This window comes from Cygnus atratus, chromosome 9 (assembly GCF_013377495.2).
Source record: "Cygnus atratus isolate AKBS03 ecotype Queensland, Australia chromosome 9, CAtr_DNAZoo_HiC_assembly, whole genome shotgun sequence".
In the NCBI taxonomy this organism is placed as follows: Eukaryota; Metazoa; Chordata; class Aves; order Anseriformes; family Anatidae; genus Cygnus; species Cygnus atratus.
In genome coordinates this window covers 20,973,519-20,998,396 of record NC_066370.1, presented here as the reverse complement: position 1 = coordinate 20,998,396, position 24,878 = coordinate 20,973,519, and the positions used below count along the sequence as shown (strand labels likewise).

The 24,878-nt window shown below is 40.7% G+C and overlaps 1 protein-coding gene across 1 annotated transcript in view; it reads right to left on the bottom strand.

Moving 5' to 3' along the window:
- SPATA16 (spermatogenesis associated 16) overlaps nucleotides 1-24,878 on the bottom strand; it is a 77,519-nt gene that overhangs the window by 9,176 nt on the left and 43,465 nt on the right. Inside the window, exons 6-10 of the mRNA XM_050712570.1 lie at nucleotides 16,920-17,067; nucleotides 13,581-13,727; nucleotides 13,248-13,360; nucleotides 6,715-6,879; nucleotides 2,327-2,410 (exon numbers count right to left, since the gene is read on the bottom strand). Of these exons, the coding sequence (XP_050568527.1) occupies nucleotides 2,327-2,410; nucleotides 6,715-6,879; nucleotides 13,248-13,360; nucleotides 13,581-13,727; nucleotides 16,920-17,067 (657 nt within the window). The remainder of the gene's footprint in view (nucleotides 1-2,326; nucleotides 2,411-6,714; nucleotides 6,880-13,247; nucleotides 13,361-13,580; nucleotides 13,728-16,919; nucleotides 17,068-24,878) is intronic.

The window sequence follows — 24,878 nt, the reverse complement described above, 5'->3', positions numbered from 1 at the left end:
GTAATCTGTTAGGGTCCTTTAACCTGGTGTAACTTTCTAAATTAGAGCTGATTTAAGTGAAACATAAAAGACAAACAAACAAAAAAACAACAAGAAGCCAAACTCCCTGAGTACTTTCCTTCCTCTTCTATTAAGAAAGAAAATTTCTCTAGGAACATGCTGATTATGCTGGAATTAAATTTTGGAGAAAAGTAAAGTAGAAAAGAACTATTTGATGATGCTCTCCATTTCTTTGTTCTGAAATAATATATAAAAGTATTTTTGTATTATGAAACAAACAGTGAGTTCTGCTTGGAACAAGATGCCCCAAATCAGATACAGTTATTCAAGCTGTCAAAAATGAAATGCAAAATTATTTTCAGAATGCAAACAAATTTTGAAGCACCACATTTTAAAATGCAGAGAGCAGATTTTCAGGCATTGAGCAAATTTTATTCCTAAATATAGAATTATGCACAGCTTTGTGTGGCGTAATTTGGGATGCCAGTCCATTTTTAAATGTTAGCTTCATTTCAGTTAGGATTATACCGAAAGTTAAAGTATCCAGAGAAATATAAAAGATTTACATGTATATGTACAAATACATCACACACACAAAAAAGATGTTTTACTAAATTTACAATGAAATATTAGCTGGTGTCTGTTGAAATATGTGGGAACCTTTTCAGCACCACCAACAGACTTTTAATGAACCTTTAATAAATATTTTGATATTGGTGTACTTAGTCTAACTTCCAGCCATGATCCTTTCTCTGTGGTTGTTCGGAGTTGTGAAAATCTGGCTGGTTATTTCAAACACCTAACTGTGAATTAAAATCCCAGCTTTTGGAAAAAACAATTGGAAAACTTTGTATCTAATACTGAAGTCTGTTGTCTGAGAAAGAGAAAGATAACTGCCAAAGAAGCAGAGGGAATAAGTTATTTGTCAATATACTATTCACTCTTTGCATTCATATTTTTATCAATATTTAGTATATACGGCAGGAAGTATGTATGCAATTGATAAATGTATATAATTTTATATTGCATGTATTTGTGTTGCAAAAGCTTCTCACACAATCTGCAGGCAGGTGTGAGAGATTTAGAGAATATCCTGGTGCGATGGACAAGCAATGGGAATATTTAATGTTTGCTTTACGTCATGAACATTCAAAAGAGATGTAACCTAGTTGTTCTATAATTTTTGGCATTTAAGTTCTGGTTACTGTCACCAAATATTCTATACTTTGAAAACTTTTTTTTAATGAGCCACCTATGTGACAGCTCGAGGAGGCATTATACCTGGTCTAGCTCACTCTCAGAGGTGATGCCTTCTGAAACTTTAATCCTAATGACTCGTAAATCCTGGCTCTGAACACCCCTGTACCCTCCTGTCACTTGTTTCAGACACCTCTGTCCCATTTGCTGGTCCTACTCACACTGATGCAGCGCAGGCAGCTTGGGTTCTCAGCATTTTCCCTGAGATTTGACTGTAAACCCTAAGTATCACAGTGGAACAACATCAAGTCCTGTCAGTGCCATAGTGCTCTGTCAAGTCTTGTCAGTGCCCTGTTGTCCGGACGTGGTACAGAGTGAGCGTGCATCTGCCCGGGGCCCTACAGAGCTGCGAGATTCAGTGTCAGAGTGATGCTGTGACCTGTTAGCAAAATTCTCCCTTCCCAGTGATGCATTGCCATCCTGCTCTCAGAAGGGGCTGAATGTCAATAGTGTTGAATGCCCAGAGTGAATTGCTTTGTTTTGAAAGGCTCTGTGCAAATGTAAGATTCTCCCATTACATCCCAGCCTGACCTATTATTCACTACATCGGGTCAAATTCCTCTGCACAGAGAGCCAACACAAGGCTCCCCATATTTCACAAATCCTGCAAGAATTACATTGACCGGTTGCTGAGCAGAGACTCCAGAGAAGCATTTACATGTCTGTTACATCTCGCATCACCAAAGCCTCATTTGAGCTCCACTGAGGGACCTCATTTGTTGGGATGAGTTTTATTCCCTAACAACTCACCCCAACAATTAGCACAGTACCCATATGACAAAGATGGAAGAGAAGCAAAATTATCAGCCAAAAATAAGCTATGCAGATTTCTTTTTCATTAGATAACCACAAGCGACTATTAACATGGACAAAGATCAGCCATAGGGGCTAAAGCAAGAAATGAATATGTATTTGTGGTTAGTGCCTGAGTGCTAAGAGAGTTCAAGGCCCGCAGACAGCTTTCAAATGGCACCTACTTTCTTTTCTACCTTTTGAACAGCTCTGGCTCAGGTGGACATATACTCCCCAAGGAACAATATGCTCTTCTGCCCCTTCTGCAGGTTTTTACCTTCTCAATTTTATTCCACACACGTTCTTTATCACTCCTTCTTCCTTCAAGGGTGTCCATGGCATCTGCCATTAACGACTGCAGCTGCGGCACCAAGATAAAAATTATCAGTGTGGAATTCACACAGAAATAACTTCTCTAAATACACAGATTAAAACCTAATTAAAAAATCATTTGTACGCTGATGATTTTATTACTCATCTTTCACACAATGAGCACCGCCACCTCATCTTTGCTTCAGCCATTACACTGTATTATTGTGGATATAAAATACTTAACAATGGGAAAAAATCCACTGGAAAATTTGTATTAAAGCCTATATGTTTCTATGCAGGAAATGTTTATACTTGGTTAAGGAAGACTCAGGTTGTAAAGAACAGAGGTTCCATATTTCATTCTTTAGCTGTCTGGGATATTCTGTGTTGTACGTGACTGCTTTTTAGTATTTCTCCCAAGGCTAATGTATCATAATTTAGGGCAGCATGTAAAACCGCACAAGAGGACAACACTAAAGCTGAGATGCTTTTACTGTAGCTGGGAGTATCTAGCTCATTTTCCCTTCTTTTACTATCCTTTTTCTTTGGCAGACCCTTCCTCCTCCCCATCATTCAGCATAACAGACCATAAAAGCAAGGCTGACAATTTCTAGTGTAAACTATAAAAGGAAGCTGTAGGAAAATACTTGCTAATCTGTGCTTAGTGTTAGAGGGAAGGCTAAAATTCAGGCTTGTTGTGGTATTGCCTCACCCTGTACCTTCTCCATGCACTCGAAAAATGTTTTGGTCACTCTTTATGCAGTAACACAGGGTTGTTAACAACATGGGTTGGATTCAGTGTTATCCTCCCATGGGCAGCCAGCACCAGCATTTAGGAAGAAACTGGGAGAAACTTGTATTTAATACCTGGGGTAGTGCACTGCTCTGTTAGTTTTATTCCAAAATGTTTTGTTGTTTAAAGGGAGCAAACAATGCAAGAAATAGTTTTTGGTGTCTCTTCCCAAATTTGTTACACATTACCAGACTGGATAATAATAATAAAGTGTACGCATTCATACAGAAATTGTCTCTTCTTTCTGCACCTAGACTGGCAACAGTCTAACATGAGTACAAGAGGTGATGAAATTTAAAATGTCAATGTTTAGGCTTATCTGAGCAAGATATAAACATGCTATCTTGAGATTCAGGGAACAGACTTGTATTTCCTCAGCTTTACCTTCACATTCAGGTTTTTGATGTTAAAATACCCTGTCTGTGTCCCAACACGGGATAAAGGTATCTTTTGAATCTTACTTAGGGTCAGTTCCAGCTAACGCTGTGCTTGTGCAACCATTAAGTTGAATGTTATTGGCCAAAACATTTGATGAAACTTTTTTTTTGGAAGTCATGCATCAGTATTCATGAAAAACAAAACTGCAAATTTCTGCCTCTGACTCTAATGTTAAAAGAGTCAAGAAGCTGTCAGAAATTTTCCATCAGAATACTTTTATGACAGATAATCTCCTTCTATGAATCCAGAATAGACACAGCCCAGAGATTAAGCGTATTAAGGGCAGAAAGGGTAAAGCACAAAGTTTGCGTCAGAGCAGGCGGAGGGGAACAGGACAGGGAAGGAAGGGATTTCTCAGTGGCTGTCCTTGGAGCAATTCCTCCTGAATAGGTTGAACAGGGGTCACCGGGGTAGGGACTGGGATGTGGGTCTGCCACCCCCAAACCCAACTGAGCTGGAGACTTCACTGCTTTGGGCAAGGAGTTAAGCCAGGAAACCTGGCTCATTGTGAAAAGGGCCCTGTGCCTGCTTTGGGTTTAGTTTTCATCACCCAAAGTTTTTCACTGGCTCTGCTGGCAGAGAAAAGGTGAATGCGATAGGAATGGACAGTTGGCAAACCAAAGTAATTCTTCCAAAGCTGATCTTTTTTTGGAAAATCCCTTCCTCCAAGGAAATTTTTATTTTCTTTATTTTTTATTTTTTAATATCTTGTCCTTATTTGATTTTAAACTGAAATAGATTTTTTATTTTATTTTATTTTATTTTTTTTGACAAGCATTCATCTTGATTAATCATGTACAAATATGGTGACAGTGAAATCATAAACCTTGGACATGTTTTGTTTCAACAATTCAGCTGTTCAAGCTAACTGAGATCTTTATTCTCCCAGGGTCTATGAATAAATACTAATCTAAAAAGGCCTCAGCTCAAATTCTCTGTGCTATAGATTAGGACTTTATTTATTTAGTTACAGGAAGACATTTACAGAGAAGAGTTTATAACTGAAATGCCTTTGGGATCCTTGCTGTATCAGTGCAAATTGCACTGTTATAAATTCAACATGTTTTAAACTTTATGCAACTCATACTGTATGTGATAATAAACATTTGGCATCTTTAGCATTCTCCCACTACGCAATTTAACTGCCTTCCTAGCTCATAAAGCCTTATCTCACCTTTCCAATGTAAAGTCAGAATGACCTGAGAGGAATTACTTTAAATTTTTATTAGCACAAGTGAGATTAGAATTTGGCCAGATGAGTCTTCATAAAAAAATACCTTTAAAACTATTTAGATACCTCCTAGAAAGATAGCTTAGGAGTGAGAAGCAGGTGGAGGGGAGCGGGTGCTGCCATCCTGTCCCTGTGGCCACAGGCGGCTGCAGGCCGCCAGGGCCCACCAGTACAGCCCAGTCCCACCAGTGCTTCCTCCTGCCTGCAGCCCAGTGGAGGGAAGGAAATGGTGCCCAGGCTGAGCAACGAGGGATCTTCTGCTCGCTGCGGGATGGCTCAGATAAGCAGGCCCAGCGGTGGGCAGCCATGTCCTGAGCTCAGTGCAGTTGTGATGTGGCCGAGGAAGCAGTCCCTCATGGCACCAGGAAGGGCAAGGGCCATTAATCACTCCCCGGTGAAGCCAATCTGCACATTTGTGCTTGCAGATGTGTTTCTTAACAGTGTGATGCCTGAAGTTCCCTAAAATATTCCAGCTACATGGTGTCTGAGCCTCTATTTGCATACACAGACCAAAGATATAGTTTACAAGGGGACGACAAGACAAAGAAAAAAATGAATGCTGAATTAATGCATTTTAATGCTCCAGACAGAATAGCTGGTAGAGATTTTCTGCCTTTTTCTTTTAAAAGACATTTTTACCTTGGGCTCAGCAAACAAAGCATATGTGTTTTGTTGAAAGATTTCGATCCTCTCACTGAAATCCTCCAGGAGGCACCCTCACTCTGCCCAGTCCTGCCCCAACAGGCTGAGGACCTTTGTCTGGGCTGGCCTGCAGCCTTCCTCAAAAAGGTTTCCAGGGAGGTCAGGCTTGTGATTACTACATGACAAGATACAGGCAGCGGTGTAATAGCCTGCATCTAGCTTGTGATGTACTGAAAATATTGCACCCTGGAGAAAACCTATAACTGAAATATGTACCAATAACTCCAGACCCTTTAGTCAGCCTTGAAATGTGGGCCTGCTGAAGTTTAATACTGGCAGACTTGCATCAAAAGGAGAATATCTCCTTGTAACGCAGTCTCTTTGCTGTGTGGCTTCCCCTTCTATGGAGGCCAGACCTCACGGCCTAGCAGGCCTTGCAGCAGCTGCAGGCCTCTGCTCGCCATCCCCGGATCTCTGCAGGGCCACAAACACGTGTCCAGGGGCTGGCTTTGAGAAAACTGAGAGTCTTTAGAGGACCAAAGTCAGATCATCAAAACCTGGCTGCGTTTACATGTGGGGACTGTGGGAAGGATTTTTTTTTTTTTTTTCCAGGCTGAAATGTGTAAAATGTGCCTGAGCATGATCTCCATCCCTCCATGTCAGGAAACCGAGCAGCCTTGTGGAAGAATAACCATGCACTTGCAGCACTTTCTAGTCGCAGGTTATTGATGCGTTATCACGCGAGTAGTGACCCCGGTCGTGCCACAGCCCTGCTTGCATCACTGCCTTCACTTTACAAAGGGACAGCCTGCTTCATTGAGAGACAGGGAGCAAGTTGTAGATGGAGCTGGGAACAAAAATCTTTTTTCCTCCTTTCTCCCTTGTCTTATGCTTTAACCAGATTTGGCCTGCTTTGCTGCAGGTGGCTTCTGATGTTAGGTATCTTAACGTAGCACAATCTGAATAATTGCAATCATTTTCCCAGACTGATTTGGGCAGGTCTGGGGGAAAAGAAGAGGTTTTAAAAATATGCCTACAGATGAGTCATGCTGGTTCTGTACAAGTCATCCTTGCAGGTGATTAGCATCTCAGACAAGGCACTGCAGCAGGATTTTAAAACTACTTCAGGTCCACACATTCAAAAAAATGACTTCCAGAGAAAATTGCAGTGCAGCACTCTGCCCCAACCCTTCCCTCCCTGCCTTCCTGCCTGCAAAAGGCAAAACAAGGATTAGAAATGAATGCTCACCAGTTCAGCATCCTGCTGACTGATGTCCTGCAGATAGGGAATGGATGCTAGCTCAGCCATCGCTTGATTAATCACCTGGGACTGTTCCGTGACTCGCTGCAACCGGCCGAGGATGCTGGCATAATGCAACTTCTCTATCACATGTGAACACGCACAGAAGTTGTCCTGTTCTCTCAAGAAAAGCAAGTGGGTTAGAGGAGAGTCACAGAAAACACACTTATCCGTTTGAGTCTTATGCCTTTAGGCTTATCTTCATATATATTTACGCTGGTAATACTATAAGCAATATGGCATCCAGCACCTTTAAGATAATGCTTCTGACAATCTTTATAGAGGAGAAAAAGACTTTCTTTCTACAATCTCTCTAGTTGTACTAGAAAAATAAATATGTAGTCATAATATATGTGAAGGGGAGAGAGCAGATAACAAACATGAATGCAATTTTCTCATTTGGAAATGGCTTTTCAATAATCCCCTCAGTTAAATATTATCTGACTTTTATGGATTGCTTTTAAAGTTTCAGTAAAGAGGTTGAGGAAACCGTGCAATGGCTAAGCCTATGGTTTGTTTGCAGACTAGGGAAATCCATAGTTTTCAAATATACAACCCTGAGGAGCTAAAACCTGCAGAGGTGGTCTCTGATCCTCCAGGCACGTGGTAAATTTTAAGTATGTGCATACAGAGACTCAGCCAAGTGCTTGCATAAAATCTCAGCACCTGCTGAAGTGTTTGATGGATGGCAGCCCTACTACCATATTTTCAAAAGTGTTCTGATGCCAAAAATGCAAATGAGCACCCTACTGAGATTTTCAAAAGCAATTTGGCCTAGATTCTTGACAAAATGTAGCCATTGCTTATCTGAATGCTCAGCCATTCTGAGTGAAATTTCCATTCATCTAATCAGGGTTGTGAATGTATTTAAGTGCCTGAAATTGCAAGTATTGGCATAGATTTTCAAAAACACTTCCAGTATTTTTAGCAGACCTTTGTTCTGGCAGTACCATATGGTGGCGTGTTGATGCTGCCATTTACATACGCTTTGGTTCCCAGGTAGCTGATTCTAGGTCCAATCATACAGTGAGCAGGGTGAATGGAAAGTTTTGAAATAAATTTATTTTTCAACAAATGGTGTCCTCCTTTTAAGATCAACTTCTCTTGACAAAGAGTCTTGATCTTTTGATCTGATCTTGATTTTGGTTTTGCAGAAATTTGCACTGGGAAAGCATCAAGTGGCTATAGAAATCACTACCAAAATGACTAAGAACATCATTCTTATGTCAAATTTAAGTATTTAATAGCAATACTCTTCTTCCTTTATTTATGGAAACGTTTTTATCCCTTTTAATATAATATATAGCATAATTGTAAAGTAATATAAAGTAAAAGACCATACTTTGGAGGCTGCTGTCAGGAATTCAGCTATAATCTAGGAAGTCCAGATATGAAAGCAACTGAGAAAGAAAGAACTGAGCCAATGAATTTCCATTAGCACCAGACACTGCACAGGGAAGAGGAGCTCTGGTCAGCAGTTCTTTCAGTATTGCAGATAGCTCCAGTCAGCTGTGTTTGGAGAGGTTAATTTAAACCCAAGTATCACGGAGCAGAGATGCCAGCACGGTAGAAGATACCTCTTTTGAGAGAAGTGTGGTTTGATTAGTCTATTAATGAAAATGCCAAGAGCTTATTATTTTTCTCAATAAACATAATGGAGGGCTAAATTCTAAAGAGAGTAAACAACTGAAAAGGGAAGGGGGAGATAAAAGATGATGATAACAGAAGGACCATTGTGTATAAATAGGTACAAGTAATACCGGGGTGGCAATTAAGCTTCTTATAATTCAGGTTGAAGGTCTTTAGTGTGTTACAGCAAGAATAGAAATATCAGAAAGCCCAGCTAGTTCTAAGGCAGATTTTACTCAATTTATGAGCAGGATATTATGTGACACAAGGGTGTATAATAGGAGGTGATTTGACTTGAGGAGCCAGGAGAGCCGTTCCAGTCCTACCTTCTTATGAACTTCTGTTGACCCATCTCTAAGAGGGGAGCCCAAGACAACTTGCTTACAAACTATTTTTATGAATTGAAAAGTCCTTTTCTGTGAGTCTGAGCTAGTAGTAGTAGGATACATTAGGACGGAAAAGGATTTCTGTGATCTCTGATATGTGAAATTGTAAGTCTGACACAGTCTAGTTAGTATAGCAATAGAGCAAGGAACAAAATGGAGCCCTGTCTCCAACTAATCATCGGTGTGTGAAAGCCAGATAGCTGTGTCTCCAGAGACAGCTGTGCACATTAAAATAAGGAGAAGCAATCAGTTAATGAGATAGAGAAAGAGGGCTCTTATCAACATAAAATAGACAAACAACGTTTTAGGTACAGCAAAAGGTTTTTCCCTGCTATTCTTGAAATCCACCCAAAACATTTTGTGTAAGTGTTAAGAAATGAGCATGTTGAGTCATCAGCTGCAAAAGCAGGTAGAAATCCTCTCTCACCATGCTGTGTCTGTTGGGGGCTTCTCCAATGATTAAGAAAGTAAAAGCAAAAAGAAAACGTTTTTTTCCTTACTTGATTCCCCAGAAAAATATGAGAGCATATCATGTAGCTATAGGAAACAAACTGTGCATCTGTGCCAACATGCACTCTGTGGACATAGCAATAATATTTAAGTTTATATTAGGTTGGAAGTAAATAAATAAGTAACCAACATCAGTTTTTGTTTTTGTTTTGTTTTAAAAAAGGGGTACTAGAGAAAGTTGAACATTGTCAGTGGTGGTCTTTCAGTGACAATGAAAAATGCAGAAAGAGACAGTAAATAACTGCTACAGGAGAAAAAATTCCACAGGGAACTGAACCACATGATGAGAATTGCATGAACTATAGCAGAATTCAAGGGGCTACTAAGCTGCAGTAAAAAAATAATAAAGTGGCCAAGCAATCAGATGAAGCTGAAACCAGCTCAGGAAGGTGCAGTGAAGGTTAAATAAAGAGCAAACTTAAATGGAGACTTCAGTGAGAAAGAGAGTTGGCTCATTTAATAACGTGTCCCTTCATGTACTGAGAATTTTGGGATGGTAGCTCCACCTTTTGCATTAATCTGTTCTTAAAAAAAAGGAGTCATCGCTTATGCCACTTCTGTTTATAAAGTCGAATTCCTGAGTGCCAGAAGTGGTAAAGAAGAAGCAAAGCAAAGTGGCTGGTCAGCCTAGATTTAAAGCAGCATCTGTCACATCCAACACACGTGGAATGTCTAACTATCATCTTTAAGTGCACCACTTTGCAAAGGTCTGGGGTGTCCCCAGTAGTTCTTGACAATTGTGGCATCTTTACTGGTATTTTTCAGCTCAAAATCTGAATGAAGTTATGCCTTGCAAAAAGCTCGGTAGTGTATTGCAATAACAAGCAGGAAAATCCTTCATCATGTTTCTTTAATGCCCTTGGTATGCTCCAGAAAATATGTATGCTGAAATCTGTATGTAGTAAACACTTTCCCTCTATTAAAAAATAGACATCAAAACAGTGAGATCTGTAAGTGTACGCATCATGCTGTGAATCATATGGTAGGTTTTGCTCACCTTTATGAGATGAGCAGTCTAATAAGCCCCTCTGGCCACTGTTTCTCCTGTAAAGTAGCATCATGTGCCATCGACACGGGACTACAGGAGGAGAAAGGCAAACTTGGTGCGCACAAAGCAGCAGAAATTACCCCAGTGAAATCACTTGATAGAATAACTATGTGTCATTGCTGGTAATCTTGGTTGCAATAACAGTAGCTGAAAGTCTGACTGATACCTTTTTTTAAGGCAAATAAAATAACCTTTCTGTCATGGCCTGTGTTTCTGGGCAGCTGAGGTTTGTGGGGTTTTACCACCAGCAGCAGACAGTGCACAGGGGCCAGACTGCTGTGTCCTCTCTCACGCCTCTTGTTTTGCAATACATAAATGTCCCTTTGAGTTAAATGGGACTAGCTGTTCTTTATGAAGATGAGAGGGCAAATGAAAAATGCTCTGCTTTTTTAATCATTAGCTTCATGTCCTATCAACAGTAGCACGTGTACAAATCATATAATTAACTGTAAGCTGTGTAGCTGCAAAACTGAGGTGGCAGAACTGACTTATATTAAGTGTGTTGCCATTGCTTAATAAGCTCTGCTTTAGCACTGAGACATTTCTGTGAAAAAAATAATAATCTGATTAGGACAAGCATTTTGGATTGCACATTTGCAAATGAAGAAGAGGGTAGAAAGGAATATTAAAAATAAACACATTCCCTTATTGTCTTAAAGTAAGTTGTAATACTAATGCCTGTATCTGAGGTTTGTCTTGCAGAAGTTTTAAATTTAGTTTGTGTGACGGATAGCTGGTGGAATCATATTTCTAGCTTGAAGAAAATTTTGGAATACTTTCAAGGAAGCAAAAGTGGCTAAATCTCTGCCAGGTCCATAAAGAGATTTTAATCACCAGTAGCAGAGCAGTTATGGCTCTGTGCCTATCTGCATTATCAGATATAATTCGCTTTGTCATTTTACTCTTTGGGTCAGAGGTTCTGTCTTGCCCAGATTATTTCGGTGCTATGAAAACTGAAGGGATAGTGAATATGTTCCTACCAATAATGGATGTGGAATTGGCAGCTGTTTGTTCTAACTCAGTGATGATCTCTTCTGTCTTGGGGTTTTTCTTTTCTGTATCCAAACTCCCATGCTGGTGCCCTGGTGACTGGTTATAAATCTGTCAGAGCATGGTTCAGCCCTATTACCCTGTTCTGCCTTGTGCAGACCTTGCCCAAACCACCTGGCTGCTATGCTGACCTCCTTGAATAGAAGGCAAGTTTGCTGCTGGCTTGTGGTGCTGGGATTTCACCCTGTATTTTTGTTAACCTTCTTCTGTTTCAGCAAGAATATTTAGATGTCTGAGGTGGCGTCCAGAGCTGGTAGAAAATATTACTGTGTAGGAGCAGTGTAAATTTATACAGCTAGTGGGGACTGGCTTGAGTAATCCCAGCATACCTCTCTGCTCTCGTCTCTTACGAAATCAGTTTGTTTTCTTTTCCCTATACCCTGGATGCCAGATACCATGTATCTCTGTTCAAACCATGTGGTCCTGTTCCTCGAAATTCATTTATAGAATAGGATAGTTTTAGGGAATCTAAAACATACCACTTTCCAGAATTTTCCTCTTCCTGATATTCTTTAGAGACTGAATAACTGCAATACTGGAACCTCACCTCTGAAAACTCTACATTATACCAAAAAAAAGAATTGTGGGGTCATAAACCACACAAACAGACAAACAAACCCTGGAGTTTTACAGGAGCTTTGATAAGGACCAGGGTTTTATTCTGTACTCAGTATCCAATCCACCATTTGTTTATTCTTCTAGTTTTGTAGATGTTGAAGTGCAATGCACACGGCAATAGCAGATGTTTCACTTTCCCAAAGATGCTTCTCGTACTAGCCTGCACATCAATAACCTGGGCTTTTGGTCATCCAAAGGAAGCATCCCATGGCTTCAGGAAAGAACGGGAAAGAAGAACCTGTGTGATTCCTAGTGGATGTGTGCCCTCAGCCTGCTCCACTTGCCTCACACTGAAGAAGATGCTTTATGAGCACCCATTTTGGCAAAGCACTAAGCACCTTTACCTCCCACTAAGCCTGTGAGTTCAAGCACTTACTGTTTCAGCAGCTGCTCTCCGAGAGTAAAGGAGACATAGATACCCCAAATATCTAGCTAATGTTTCTTCCTTGCTAGGAGTTGCTAAGTAGCAGTTCTTGTCAACCTCCTATCTGGTATCAAAGCCTAAGAATATAAATCCTGTGATTTGCTAAGACACCCCTGATGAGGAAATGGCTCCGATTCCTTCAACATACAGAAAACTAAAAAAACTGTTATTGCTAGGGAAAAAGCATTAACATTAGCATTTACAATCTGGGGAGGAGAGGCTTCTTCCACTTATTTTCAGGAGAATAATTTAAGAATTGAATTAAAACAGTCTAGTCTACATGCAAATTTGATTTTTGACCTTTTGTGCTAATCAAAAGCCATGGTGCTAAAAAGCTGTGTACATTATTGCAGAAAGTATGGACTAGAATTAACTAATATACCTTCAATATGTTTGTAACAGATTTGAAGGTTATTTCACATACTTTACTACATAGGGATCAGGATCTAAATCACTAGAAATACTTCAAGCAGCAATTATTAACTCTTGATGGAGAGCCTTGTGATAAGTGTAGAGTATTATGGGTATTAAATATACAGAGTAGTTTTGGTGGTTATGTGAAGTAGGGATATAATAGGCCATAAGGGTTTGAGAAAATTGTACGCAAAGTGATTTTAAACTGGGTACACTTAAAAAATTAGGGCTTCTTTTAAAAAGCATCTAAAACTCAATTGAACTCAATTCCTAGCACAATTAGCTGAGCATTTCTGGAGTATGGGGAGAATGGACTACCCACCAAAAAGCATACATGTTTCACATGCACACTGACTTCTGCTGCTGCACACATGAGGAAATATTAAGTGAAGTTTATACCCACCGTTAATTTGGTGCTTCTTATAAAATCCATGACTGGCACGATCTTTTTCCCAACGGTCTCCCAATGTCTTCTTGCTTCTTCTTTAGAGATAGGACTGAAAGGTGCCTTCCGGTCTAAGAAATGAAATCACAAACTGTGTACCTTGTTTATTCATCTACATTTTGCACAGAGGATCTAGCAGCATGATGGAGGTACACTGGAGGAGAGAGGCTGATGGAGTCTGAGATTCAGGCACAGATAAATGGGTCCTGAGAGATCCCTGGTCCCCCTCATTCAGCAAGGATTGAGGAGGTCACCCCTGAGCTATCACATCTAGTAAGCAAGTTGGCGTACCTGAAAAGATTGGCAGTTTTCTACTTGACAGCTTTTCCAATATTTTTCCAATGTGTTTGCTTCTGAAACCCAGAGTTAGTAAGTACTGCTGGGGAGGAGGAGAAGACCACTCAGTTGTCTGTGGCAAGATATGAAGTCCATGAGGATCTGGAATATGAAAATGAAAGTAATTTCCACTGTCACATTTCTTTTCAGTTGCAATAGATGCTACCTTTTTTTGGAGGAAAATACAGGAAGTCTAAGAAGGAATGAAATGTAATCCAAAAAGCTTGCCAAAACAAAGGTGACCAAAAAAACCTATCCAGCTGTCAGTGGGTTTTGAAATTCCAGACTTTGCAACCTTTTCCATCAGCAGCGTAAATTTTGCTGATGCATTGGATAAAATATGCTTTTACACTTTTCAATGCTGATCATCCAATGCATTAGTAATTCAACTCTTCATGAATGTAAGATCCTTATTTTTTAACTGTGAAACAAGCTGGAGTTGTTCCCCCAATTTATGACATTTGATTTTCTACAGCTGTGGGTTTTTACCATCACCACCACCACCATAGTCCCAGGCTATGTTTGTGCTGTGGCTTCTCCAGAGTTTGTGACGCCCCTGCTGAAAAGCCAGCATATCTGCCTGCCCCGACCTGAGCGAGGACAGATGCTCAGAGAAACTGCATAAACCACCTTTGGTTGGGGAGCTAGACCACAGCCCTTTCCTTCCTCTCCTTCCCCTGCAAAAAATAAACCTAGATTGAATGTCAGTGTCACTTTTCACAAAGGAGTGCTCTGTTTTCAGTGAGCTCTGCTTTTAAGATGCCAGGCTGCGCGGTCACAGTGACAAATGGAGAACCCCCTTCAGAGCTCCCTGGACTTACCCGTACATAAATCAAAGCGAGTGGACCTGATATTTCCCTTGCAGCATGCTCTGCTTCTGATGGATTCTCAATTTTGAAACAAACTGCATTGTGCGCTTGTATTTAAATGTGTGTCTGCTTCTCTTCCTTGGCAATAAGGAAAACTTTGAAATCAATTCAGTCCTTGCATTATAGCAGAACGTGGACTAAAGTTGGATGAGTGATTGCTACGGAACAGGAAGGTTATTTAAAATAACATGTTCGTGATGTGCCTGGTATTTCAAATGCACTGTTAAAAGGGGGATTAGCTCATACTCGTAATTTCACCTATGTGAGATATGGACCTTGCAGATTGAATGCTTGGTGGTACAACACTGACAATGGGTACAACTTGTTCCTTGTGAGTGGTTTTTTTTTTTTTTTTTTTTTTTTTTTTGGTGGGTGACGTGATTTTGGGATAGGTCTGAATAGATAAGCTGAGAAACCACTACTGCTTTCGTTGCCTTCAGCTAATACTGTTGTGAGTTATCTCAGTGTTGAGGCCAGGAAAAGTCCTCTCTGTCTGAGAGGGCTTCCAGGACACAGAAGAGGGAGGTCAGGAGACTCCTGCCCACGTGAGAACCATCGTGGAAGCTGTGTGGCAGCCTCCGGGGCTCTCAGTCAGCACCTGCCACACACTGCAGTCTCAGAACCCTGACACCCATATTGTTTTTTGTTTTTTTTTTTTTCTTTTTTCTTTTGCATTGCTTAGAAGCAGAAACACAATAAACACAATTATGATCTTGACTATCCCATTTAATTCCTCGAAACTAGTGCTTCCGGAGCCTGCACTCAGAGAAACTTGCATAGGATTGAAGCAATTCTTTTAACCGACAGATTTTTGTAAACAAACATCCTTGAGTGCAGACCTGGCTCTATTCAATCTGTTTTATAATTGATTGAAGTGCTATAGGACCAAGCCCTTTCATCCTTTTATTCCTTCCTCCTTTTCTTTCTTGGTTAGGAGTGAGAAAATGCCTGGTGACACTTTCAGAAACATCCTGTAATTTATGAACACAACTGAATTTCAGTGCAACGCTTGCACGCTTTTGCTGCTTATGTGCTTTTGAAAGTCTCACCCTTGCTATAAATTGAGGGAGTTATGTGAAATCTGAATTTATCTTTTTTTCAAATCAGATTCAGGGAGTTTTATTTTATGCTCCTTTTAATGCCAATACTTTTGTCCCTGGAAACTCTCCACAAAGTCACATCAGCAAGTAAATGGTAGACAGGGACTTTACAACTTCCACGATAAATAAGTCCCATTTTTCCTCTTCAAAAAATCCCCAGATTACTGCCAGAAAACCAATGCATGGGTGCCGTGCAACTTGCAAAACATGATCTAGTTTTATACTGGTTTTCTAAAGGAAAATGAAATGAACAAGCCAAGTTTACTCATGTTAAATATTTGCAGCTTTGTGTTAAAAACTTGGTTTCCCCAATTCCCACTTGAATTCAGACAGATGTTCTTTTTCTCCCCAGAGGTGCAATGTGTACTGTTCTGGAAGCCGTATTCTCCTGCAGAGTGGTGGGCTCAGCAGGTGCTGCCGTTGGCTCCGACCCCGGTGTAATTCTCGTGGGGAGCCGGCGTATGGCAGCTCTTCGAACCGCCTTGTGAGAAGCAGCCATGAGGGGTGGGCTACAGGTCTTGTTGGTGTGATGAAGACAGAGACCACCCAGAATTTGACCTGGGAAATGTACATTTCCCCTTATGTTTCTCAACCACCAACTCAGAGCCAAGTGTTATCAGTCAACCATGTTCCAAGTCACCAGGTTAATGGTGTAAGAAATGCCTTTTTTCCCCCCGCCTCTCCTCTGGCAAAATGTCATGCCCATTCCTCTTGAAATAAAGCTGTGGTCACCAGAATTTAAATGTCTGTTTACTCCAGGAGATGCTACTTGACTTCAGTCCTCCGGGAGACAACGGGCCCCATGAAGCCCGTGTTCACGCTGGATACTATTTGTCTTCAACAGCCCAAAGGAAACCTATTCCCATCCCTGCAGCTGAAGTGCTCTCAAAGGTGACAATCCCTCCACTAGGGCTCACAGAAAGGTGGATATTTTTGGAAAGCAAAGGGCCTGCTTCAGGGCCAGTTACTGATGGGAAGCCAGAGAGATGAGAATGAACCTGGGCCTCACTGTTGACACAAGACACTGCAAAAGTGCCTCTGAACAAGAGAGCTCTTGCAATAATGAAATTCAACAACTGGAACATGAGGCTTCGTGGATAAAAATAGTCTTTGTGGGGATTTACAGTGTAAAGTCTGTGCTTTGCCTAAGTACTGATTTGATTACCTAAATCATGTACAATCATACAGCAAATCTCAGAATTTTCCCCCACTGAAGTGCAGAAATTTAAAGACTCAAGCTACAGACTCTCTCAAGCTCCTTTTAAGTCAGCCACACACAGGCAAACAGTATACAGTGCTTAACAGCATGTGAAATCTGCTCTTACCTGTATATATGTGCTCCACATAGTCAGGGTGCTTTTTAGCAAATGTCTCCTTCATCTTGTCAGTTTTGTCAACCTTGACTTTTGTCACAAATGGTGTGTACATGACCGAAAAAGATTCTTCTCTAGTGATGGCTTCTTCAATCATAGCCTGAAGTGAAAGAAATGATATGTTTCATGTTGGTTAACGGCTAGTTAAAGAAAAAAAAAAGAAAAATAATTACTTTCACAGATGATATTTCGCCTTTAATAATTGCACAGTCATGCAAAGATAACATATTTTGGTCTTGAATATTAATTAGAAGAGAATTTAAATTAGTTCCAGAAAACACTGCCTATCTATACTCAGAAAATCAATTTAATGGAGAAAGAACATTTGTAAACAGTTTTCAGTGCAGCAAGCCTATGTCTTCAATGAGGAGAAAAGTATTAGATAAATTATCTTTTAGATGAAAAGAAAAAGTGATTCTATGCTCTCTGAAGGTCACATCTTTCATCTGAGGGTTTTATTCAGTCCTTGGGAGCTGGTTAAACAATACTAAGCATTCATATTACCCCTTGGGTTGGCATGAATCAAACACTGTGTCTATACGGAATATTAGTCTTAAAATATTGCATTCAAACACCATTTGCATTAAGAGTAAAATTCACTCCTGTGCGGAGGGCAACAAGAAGCTTATGAACCTTGTCATCCCTTAAAAATGACTTGATGCATTATGCTGGCTTTATGCAGGGACATGGATTTCACACTCAGTGGACCCTGATGAACTGGTGTTGGAGCTCCCTGGAGGAGCCACCAGCCTGGAAACTCGGTGCTCTCTATTGATCAGTGCAAGCAAAGTTTAGCTGTGATTCCTTCTGGGTTGGGGTTTCTGTAAGACCACATTGAGCTCTGCTTTGGCTGTGTCTGTTGCTAAAAAAGATTTTGTCTTCCTGACATGGACAGTCGTTTCTGGAAATCGGAAGAGCTGTAAGACTTCATTATTTTTTCTCAGCAAAAGCATGAATGGGGTTAATAGAGACAATAATAACACAAGTTTAACAGAGGTGATCAGAAAACCATGAGAGGAGATGTATGGACATGGCTCTAAGGACCATGCTTTACTGATGGTCTTAAATGTCTTTTCCAACCTAAATGATTCTATGATTCTATGATAAAATATATACACACATTATATATATATATATATATATATATATTTAACAAAGTGTATGGATCTCCCAGACTGCAGAAAGTATCAGGATGGGATTAGCTTGGTGTTTTATTGACAAGTCCTCTCTTGTTCCTTTGTTTTGTTGGGTATTCTGCTGATTTTCTATAGTTTGGCAGCCATTTTCTAATCTGGATTAATGTGTGTGAATACGATTTTGGGTGTATCCATACATTTCAGACATAAAATACATGGAGTGAGGCAGTGAGATGAAATCGTGAGTGGCTGGACCAGACAAGCTCCTTATTCTGGAGGACTAGGGGAATGGTTTTACTGGTATTTGTCTGCAAAGTTCACTTTTGCCTCTGTCACGATCAAGAACAGTTCAAAGTCACACCTATAATGTCTTTGCATTACCATGTTGCCCCTGCTGCTCTGTACAGCATGCAAATACTGACTCGCTCAGAGGGCAGTAATGGCAAAATGTCAGCCAAAGGGAAAAAAAATAGATCTGCAGTTTCTGGTCAATACTGCTACTGAAGGTATTATTATTACCCAAGAGCATAATACCCTGGACATAAGACCCTGGACATAGATGCTATTTGTTTTATTATCCTCTTGGATTTTTATGGGCTAAAGACTTTAAGGATATAAAACTTTAGCCCATAAAAACTTTGGAGCAGAAAACTTTATATGATGAAATCCCTAAGGACTTTGCTGCTTAAGCCTTTATGCACTGAAGTCCATACCCACGGATGAGTATCTGGCAACGTGTCCAGGAAATGGTACTGCCTATAGAACAGTCTGTCATACCGTACACTGTGCAGTTACTCAAGATCCAGCCAAACTTTGGAGATAATTGCAAGGGCTCCAGTGGGCTTTGAACAGAGTCCTTGGAGAGAGGATAGGACAACTGTTTTTTCCCATTTGCATGTGTTTTGGTGTCTTTCCATGTGAAGGAAAGGGCCATCTCTGCGATGTCCCCTCAGATTCATCAGGGAGAACATTGCTGTTCTGGCCCTGTGGTGGCAGAAGTGTCAGGCTCTTTCGTAAGAATGGGGATAGCAGCTAAACTGATGAAGATTATAAAGAAAGATGATTTTTTCTGGCATACCTTGCAAGTGTAATCTGCAGTGATATCTCATCACGTGGTGTTACACTGCAGACTTAACTCCAGCAGTGTCAGAAAAAATAAAGGCCTTGAGAAGACATTAAACCAGAAGGAGATCCTCTCACAATGTTCAGTAATGGAAGGACACGAGTCCATTGAATGTGCTGGTTTACCTCAGCAGTGGACAGCATCTATTGCTTCAGTGAAGATGCAAGAAGTCTCTTCAGAAGACACTGCAGAATAATCTGATGATAGGGAAGATTTCTTTTTGTACTTGTGGGACTGACTCACTCTCTGCTATGTCAGGAGGTTTATATCCCTGTTTTGAAAGTGTGGGGAATCAGAGAACTTCTGCTGAGAAACCATCTGGAGACAAAGTGTCTCAAGGAGTATTTATATTGTCAGCACTTCTATTAAAATACCAGTTAATTCTTTCATGAAATTGAAGCATTCACAAGGTGTGAGGGATTTACATTGCTATCATGAGAATTAAAGAGCCAGAAGACATTCCTAAAGAAAAAAAATTGCTTTGAGCAAGAGTTTAAGGATATATTTGACCCAACATCACATACCCCTCTTCTCTGAGAACTTGGTTCTGCAATATCCTTATACTCTACTGTATTTAGTAATGTTAAATTTCACAGACCTTTTAATAAAAGCTAAGCTTTAGCCTAAACAATCTTATATTGTCCCTTCAATGCCCACTAAAATTCTCTTAAGAGCTCATAACACAAATAGGTAGATGCATAAGAAACAAAGCTTTCCCATGCCAATCCTTGTGATTGCAAATGATATAACTACTTCAACACTTTTATGAAGCTTTTGCCACTTTGCCTGCTTAGAGCAGACAAAGCATAGAAAAAGAAAAATGGCACTGTAGCAGCAAATTCTTTGTAACAGTGACAGTAGCTGTCTCTGCTACAGTCCCTAACCTTAATCCTCTTTAAATACAGAAAGGTTTAATTTGGAAAATCCAATTATCTTGACATCTAGAATTAACCAAAAATTTAGATATCTTTCTAGTGCCTTATCTTGCAGCTGCAGTGCATACTCTGCCACTGTCTCATTTACATTACAGCAGGAATTGATGCTTTTATTGATGATTTTTATTAATGCAATGGTATCAGTCAGGGTAAAGCCATTAGCCTCTTCTACGAACTGCTTCCACTCTTAGGCTGGTAGTTAGAATTATGGGTGCACTGTGGTGCAGCCTATGCGCTTTTCTCTATATCTTTCCAACCATAAAGCAGTATCTGGCAGCCCTGCCACTAAGTCTGTTGCTGTTGTGATATGAATATTTTCTCACCAGCATGATCTTCTTACATTAGTATTTTTTTTTCTGTGGGAAAAATAAGTAGAGGGAATGCCAGAGCATATCCTTTTTCTCAATATGTTTATGGTGTGAATAAATCATGTATTATACAATAGATGAGAACTTTCTGCTTATCTGCCATGTAATGCCTCCCCATTAATGTAGGTCACATCAAATATCAGCTTATTTAAGTTCTTAAGTGATTAACGTATTTAAGTCTCTGCGAGCTATTTTGCATGCAGTACATTCTGAAAGTGGATTTGCAGAGTGCCACAGCCATAGCCCTCTGTATTCTGCTGAGTTCTGAAAGGCAGCGGCAGACGTATTGCAGATGGGTTACCTTAGGCTTCATGATCTGTTTGATTTTCCAGTAAGTATCTCTTTATGTTTTGAGAGAGAAGAAATCCATGCTTTATATCCTTCTAAAGAGATCATTGCTCATTAAAGAAATATCCCAGAACACATAAAGTATGGAAAAAGCTGGAGGCTGCTGTTGAAACTCCTTGTCTGTGATGCTGGTGGGTGGGAAAGCAGGGACCAAGCATGAATGTGGAAATACAATTCCAGTTTGAGGAAGATCTCTGCCCATGAGCCCGTCCGATCTCAGAATCTAACATGCGCAAAGTGCCGCAGGAGTCCTCAGCTCTTACATCGCTTACCACCAGCTGGGGCTCTTAAATTTTCATCTCAGCATAGGGGTAAATGTGAAGGATTTCAGTTTTTCTTTGTGATGGTGGAGAGACCAGTGAAACAGAGGTGATATTTACTTTACCAGGCTGATCCAGATGCTGACAAGGCGAGCCCCTGTTACTGCCCGAATGATGGTTTGTTGACACCCGTGGCTATCTTGCCTGTCTGCACCGGGAGCTCCAGCTCAGAGCCTCCCTGCAGAGGTGGCAGCTGGCCCGGGCGATGTGCTTCTGCTCCAGCTGGGGTGCTGTGGGTGGAGGTAGAGCAGGGCCAGCAAAGCGAGCCCTTTGATAGTCAGCATGAGTGATGTCCAGTGCAGGCAGCATTCGGCCAGCTGGCTAGCTGCTGTGCAGACACGCTTCCTTGGTGTGATGGCACAGGCAGACGTAAGTCTGCAATGGGGCAGCGGGGTAGTGGATGTGAAAATCAAAGACCAGACCCTGTGGAGGTGCCAGTTATCCTCTACATGAAACTATTGGACAAAACCACAGCTTTTATACAGCTTTGCTAATATTGTCCCTTTCTTAAGAATAGGAGAGTTTTCATGATGAGTGATACCCTAATTCCAATTAGGTGGCTCACTGCCCCTGTGTGCGGAGCAGCAGAACTGCTTGTCCAGTGCCAGGAGAAGCCATTCGCCAGCTCCTTGTGCCTCCTGTTCTATCAGGAATGGGTCACAGTTTAGCCAGCAGCTTTCTGTGTGAAGGGGTATTGAACAGCTTTGGTAGCCTGGACTCAGGGAGACTCAGTAGACAGGCAGACCTAAAGGTTAAGCATCACCGTGTGCTTTATGTGAATACAATTGGATGCACTGGCCGACACCTGGATGCTGCATCCATCCGGTGATTCATGCAGGTGCTGGAGAGCCCAGGAGTGGCCCTGGCAAGAAAACACCCCTGGAAGAAGTTGGGGTATTTGCCGTAGGGGCTTTCCAAGGCTTTTAGCAAAAGAAAAGGGAAAAAGAGGAATGGAAAGGAAAGAAAAAGGAAACCAAAATACTGAAACTAGCAGAAGGAGATGTCAGTCCTTCCTAACACTGAGCTCAACATCTTTTGGGAACTTGACTTAAATTTGAGGAGATGAATCAGACAGCCAGAGATGGTGACTGATGTGGTTAGCCTGTAAAATGGACAGCACTGTTCAAAGGGGCAGCGAAAAATCATGCTTGAGTCATCGCAATGGCAAACTACTTTATGTGGCTGAATGGCTGCTAATTTAGTAGAAGACAAGTTGGCTGTATATAGAGATGTTTCTGAAAAGTGACTTTATCTCTTTTTGTGTGATGTCCTCTGTAGTTCTTCAAGAGCAGGTGCACAAATGGAAAGCCACATAACCAATAATGATCCTGGGAACAGCACAAACTCCTGTATGTAGCTTCATCTTCCTAAAGAAAGGAGATGTGGTAAAAAGAAAGGGAAGAGGATAATGAATGTGTAACTTCTTAAGGAGCTTTGCAACGTGAAGGAACAATAAGGGCCTGAGAACAGCTCAAAATGGTTGGTTTTCTACGCTGATTTCTCGGGTTTCTTTTGTAAATCTTAGGTCTGCTTTGCAACCCAGGAAAAACTAGAATGAATAGAGAATTGTGCTTGTCAGATATGCACGCTACTTTTGAGCTGCCCCTTGGGTTTTTTAAATGGCGTGGAGCTTTGTTGGCCAGGTTGTTGTTGTTGAACATCTCTGAGGCACAATTTATGGCCCTCTGTTAATAGTTAAAGCTCTAATTGGTTGATATTTTGCTTCATATTGGGATTTCAACAGCTACCAACTATGAGCAAGGTATGTGCTTCCTATTACATTCAGCTGGTATTAAATAAATCCACCTTTCCTGAAATTAGAGACAATTAATCCATCTGTTTTAATAATTGTGACATTTAAACTAGTAAATTCTCTTAGCTTGTAAATATAAGTATGATTCAATCAACAGTTATTCTACCTTCAGTGATCTGGTACTAGAAAAATAGAAGTAGGTAGAAAATATATGGAGGTAGATATTATTAAAGAAGAAAGAATACAAGAAAAATGTTAAATTCCTTGGTTTTATACAGGCACAGTTGTTCCTGGAATGGAAATATCAGCAATAACAAAAGCAATAGAAAGCTCTCAAATCTGTATCAACATGATAGAAACTCTCTCTTATGTTATTTGCCTTATCAATCTAGTTTTCAATTACTCCATATTTTAACTTGTGTACCTAAGAGTAGAATGAAGCTGCTTTTTACAGCCTGGGAGTTATGTCTTACAAACAGCATGTTTGAAAGCCAGAAAGGCCTGAATCCCTGCAATGGCATGCATAGGATGAAGCCCTTTTCTTCCCTGAAAAATGCTAACAATTTTAATTTTAGCAGGTTGATTCAGCCATGATACAAAGAGAACAAAGGGAATCCATGAAAGTGGTCAGTAGATGCACTTGGATAGTCTGGACACCAGTGCAGTGTCTTAAGAATGAACTGATCTTTTGATCTTTCTGTTTATGGGCCAAATTTTTTTTTTTCTTCAAATGTGCTAGATGAAGAAAATCATTACATCCTGATTTTCTGCCAGAAAATGTCAAGCTTGGTGATTCAAGGCAAGTGTTGTCCTTCAAAATGGTCACTGATACAGAAGAGGGAGTATCACTTGTTATTTTTTATAAAGAGAAATGTTATTGTGAGAAAATTCAAAATTAATTCATAAAGCAGCAACAAACTGCACAAACCTCTGAGACAATAAGGATTTACAGATATTAGACACTTAATTCTGCCTGTATACATCATAGTCATTGAACTCAGTGGGATTTTCCCCCAGATTTCCCCAGATTTGATTAAAGAAGGGACTTTTCTGCAGTGAAATGTGGCACAGCATGATCTGCTGAGATAGCCTCAAGAATGAATGAAAAAGGCATATTCTCAGTGATATAATGGCCAGGCTGCCCAGAGAGGCTGCCTGTCAGCTCCTATCAGTCATCCCACTAGCAGGACTGCAAAACATCCGTGCCTTTGCCAGCCTGGAAACCTGATGCTCCATTGCAGACACGGGTCAAGCGTGAGCATGCAGGATGGCTCACAGGCCTCGTCACCGACTGAGGCTATGGAGGACGTTCTGGCTGCTGAGAGCTTTCTTCTTTTAATGTTCTTGCCTGGGATTGTCACCCTGCAAGGTGTGAGATAAAGCTGAGCTCTAAAGAATTTGACAGCATTCATCGCTGCAGTGTAGATGTTCAGCCACCCTGCAGGGCTGGGTGCTTTCTTTATCATTTGCTTTCTTGTGTGATCTGTGAATTGCTCTGTGCTTGCAGCAGCCCAGGTTTTTGAACTGGAAGTACCTGATGAGAGCAAGACAAATGTCTGAGTACCCAAACCTCCATGTCAGCCATTGCTTGTGCTACTGGAAGCTTTCTCTGTGACGTTGAGTTTAACTGACAGAAATATTCTCAGGAACACAAGTCTGTTGGCACCCTCTGCAGCAGGCACAGGTCCAGTCTTGTCAATGTACTAAGAGCAGCTCTATGATGGCTGCAATCTTGGCCGAAATGCTAGGGTTGGCCTGGATATCTTTAAAGCTAAAAGTCCAGTTCACTGCAATGCAAATTAAAGGTCTCCATTTGCACTGTAGTGAATACACATAGGCTACATCAGGGAATTAAAGCTTTTAGTTCAAATGGTTATGGAGGTGTACAGATACGAGCCTGGAAGTTTGAAATGTCATCTGGAGGTTCA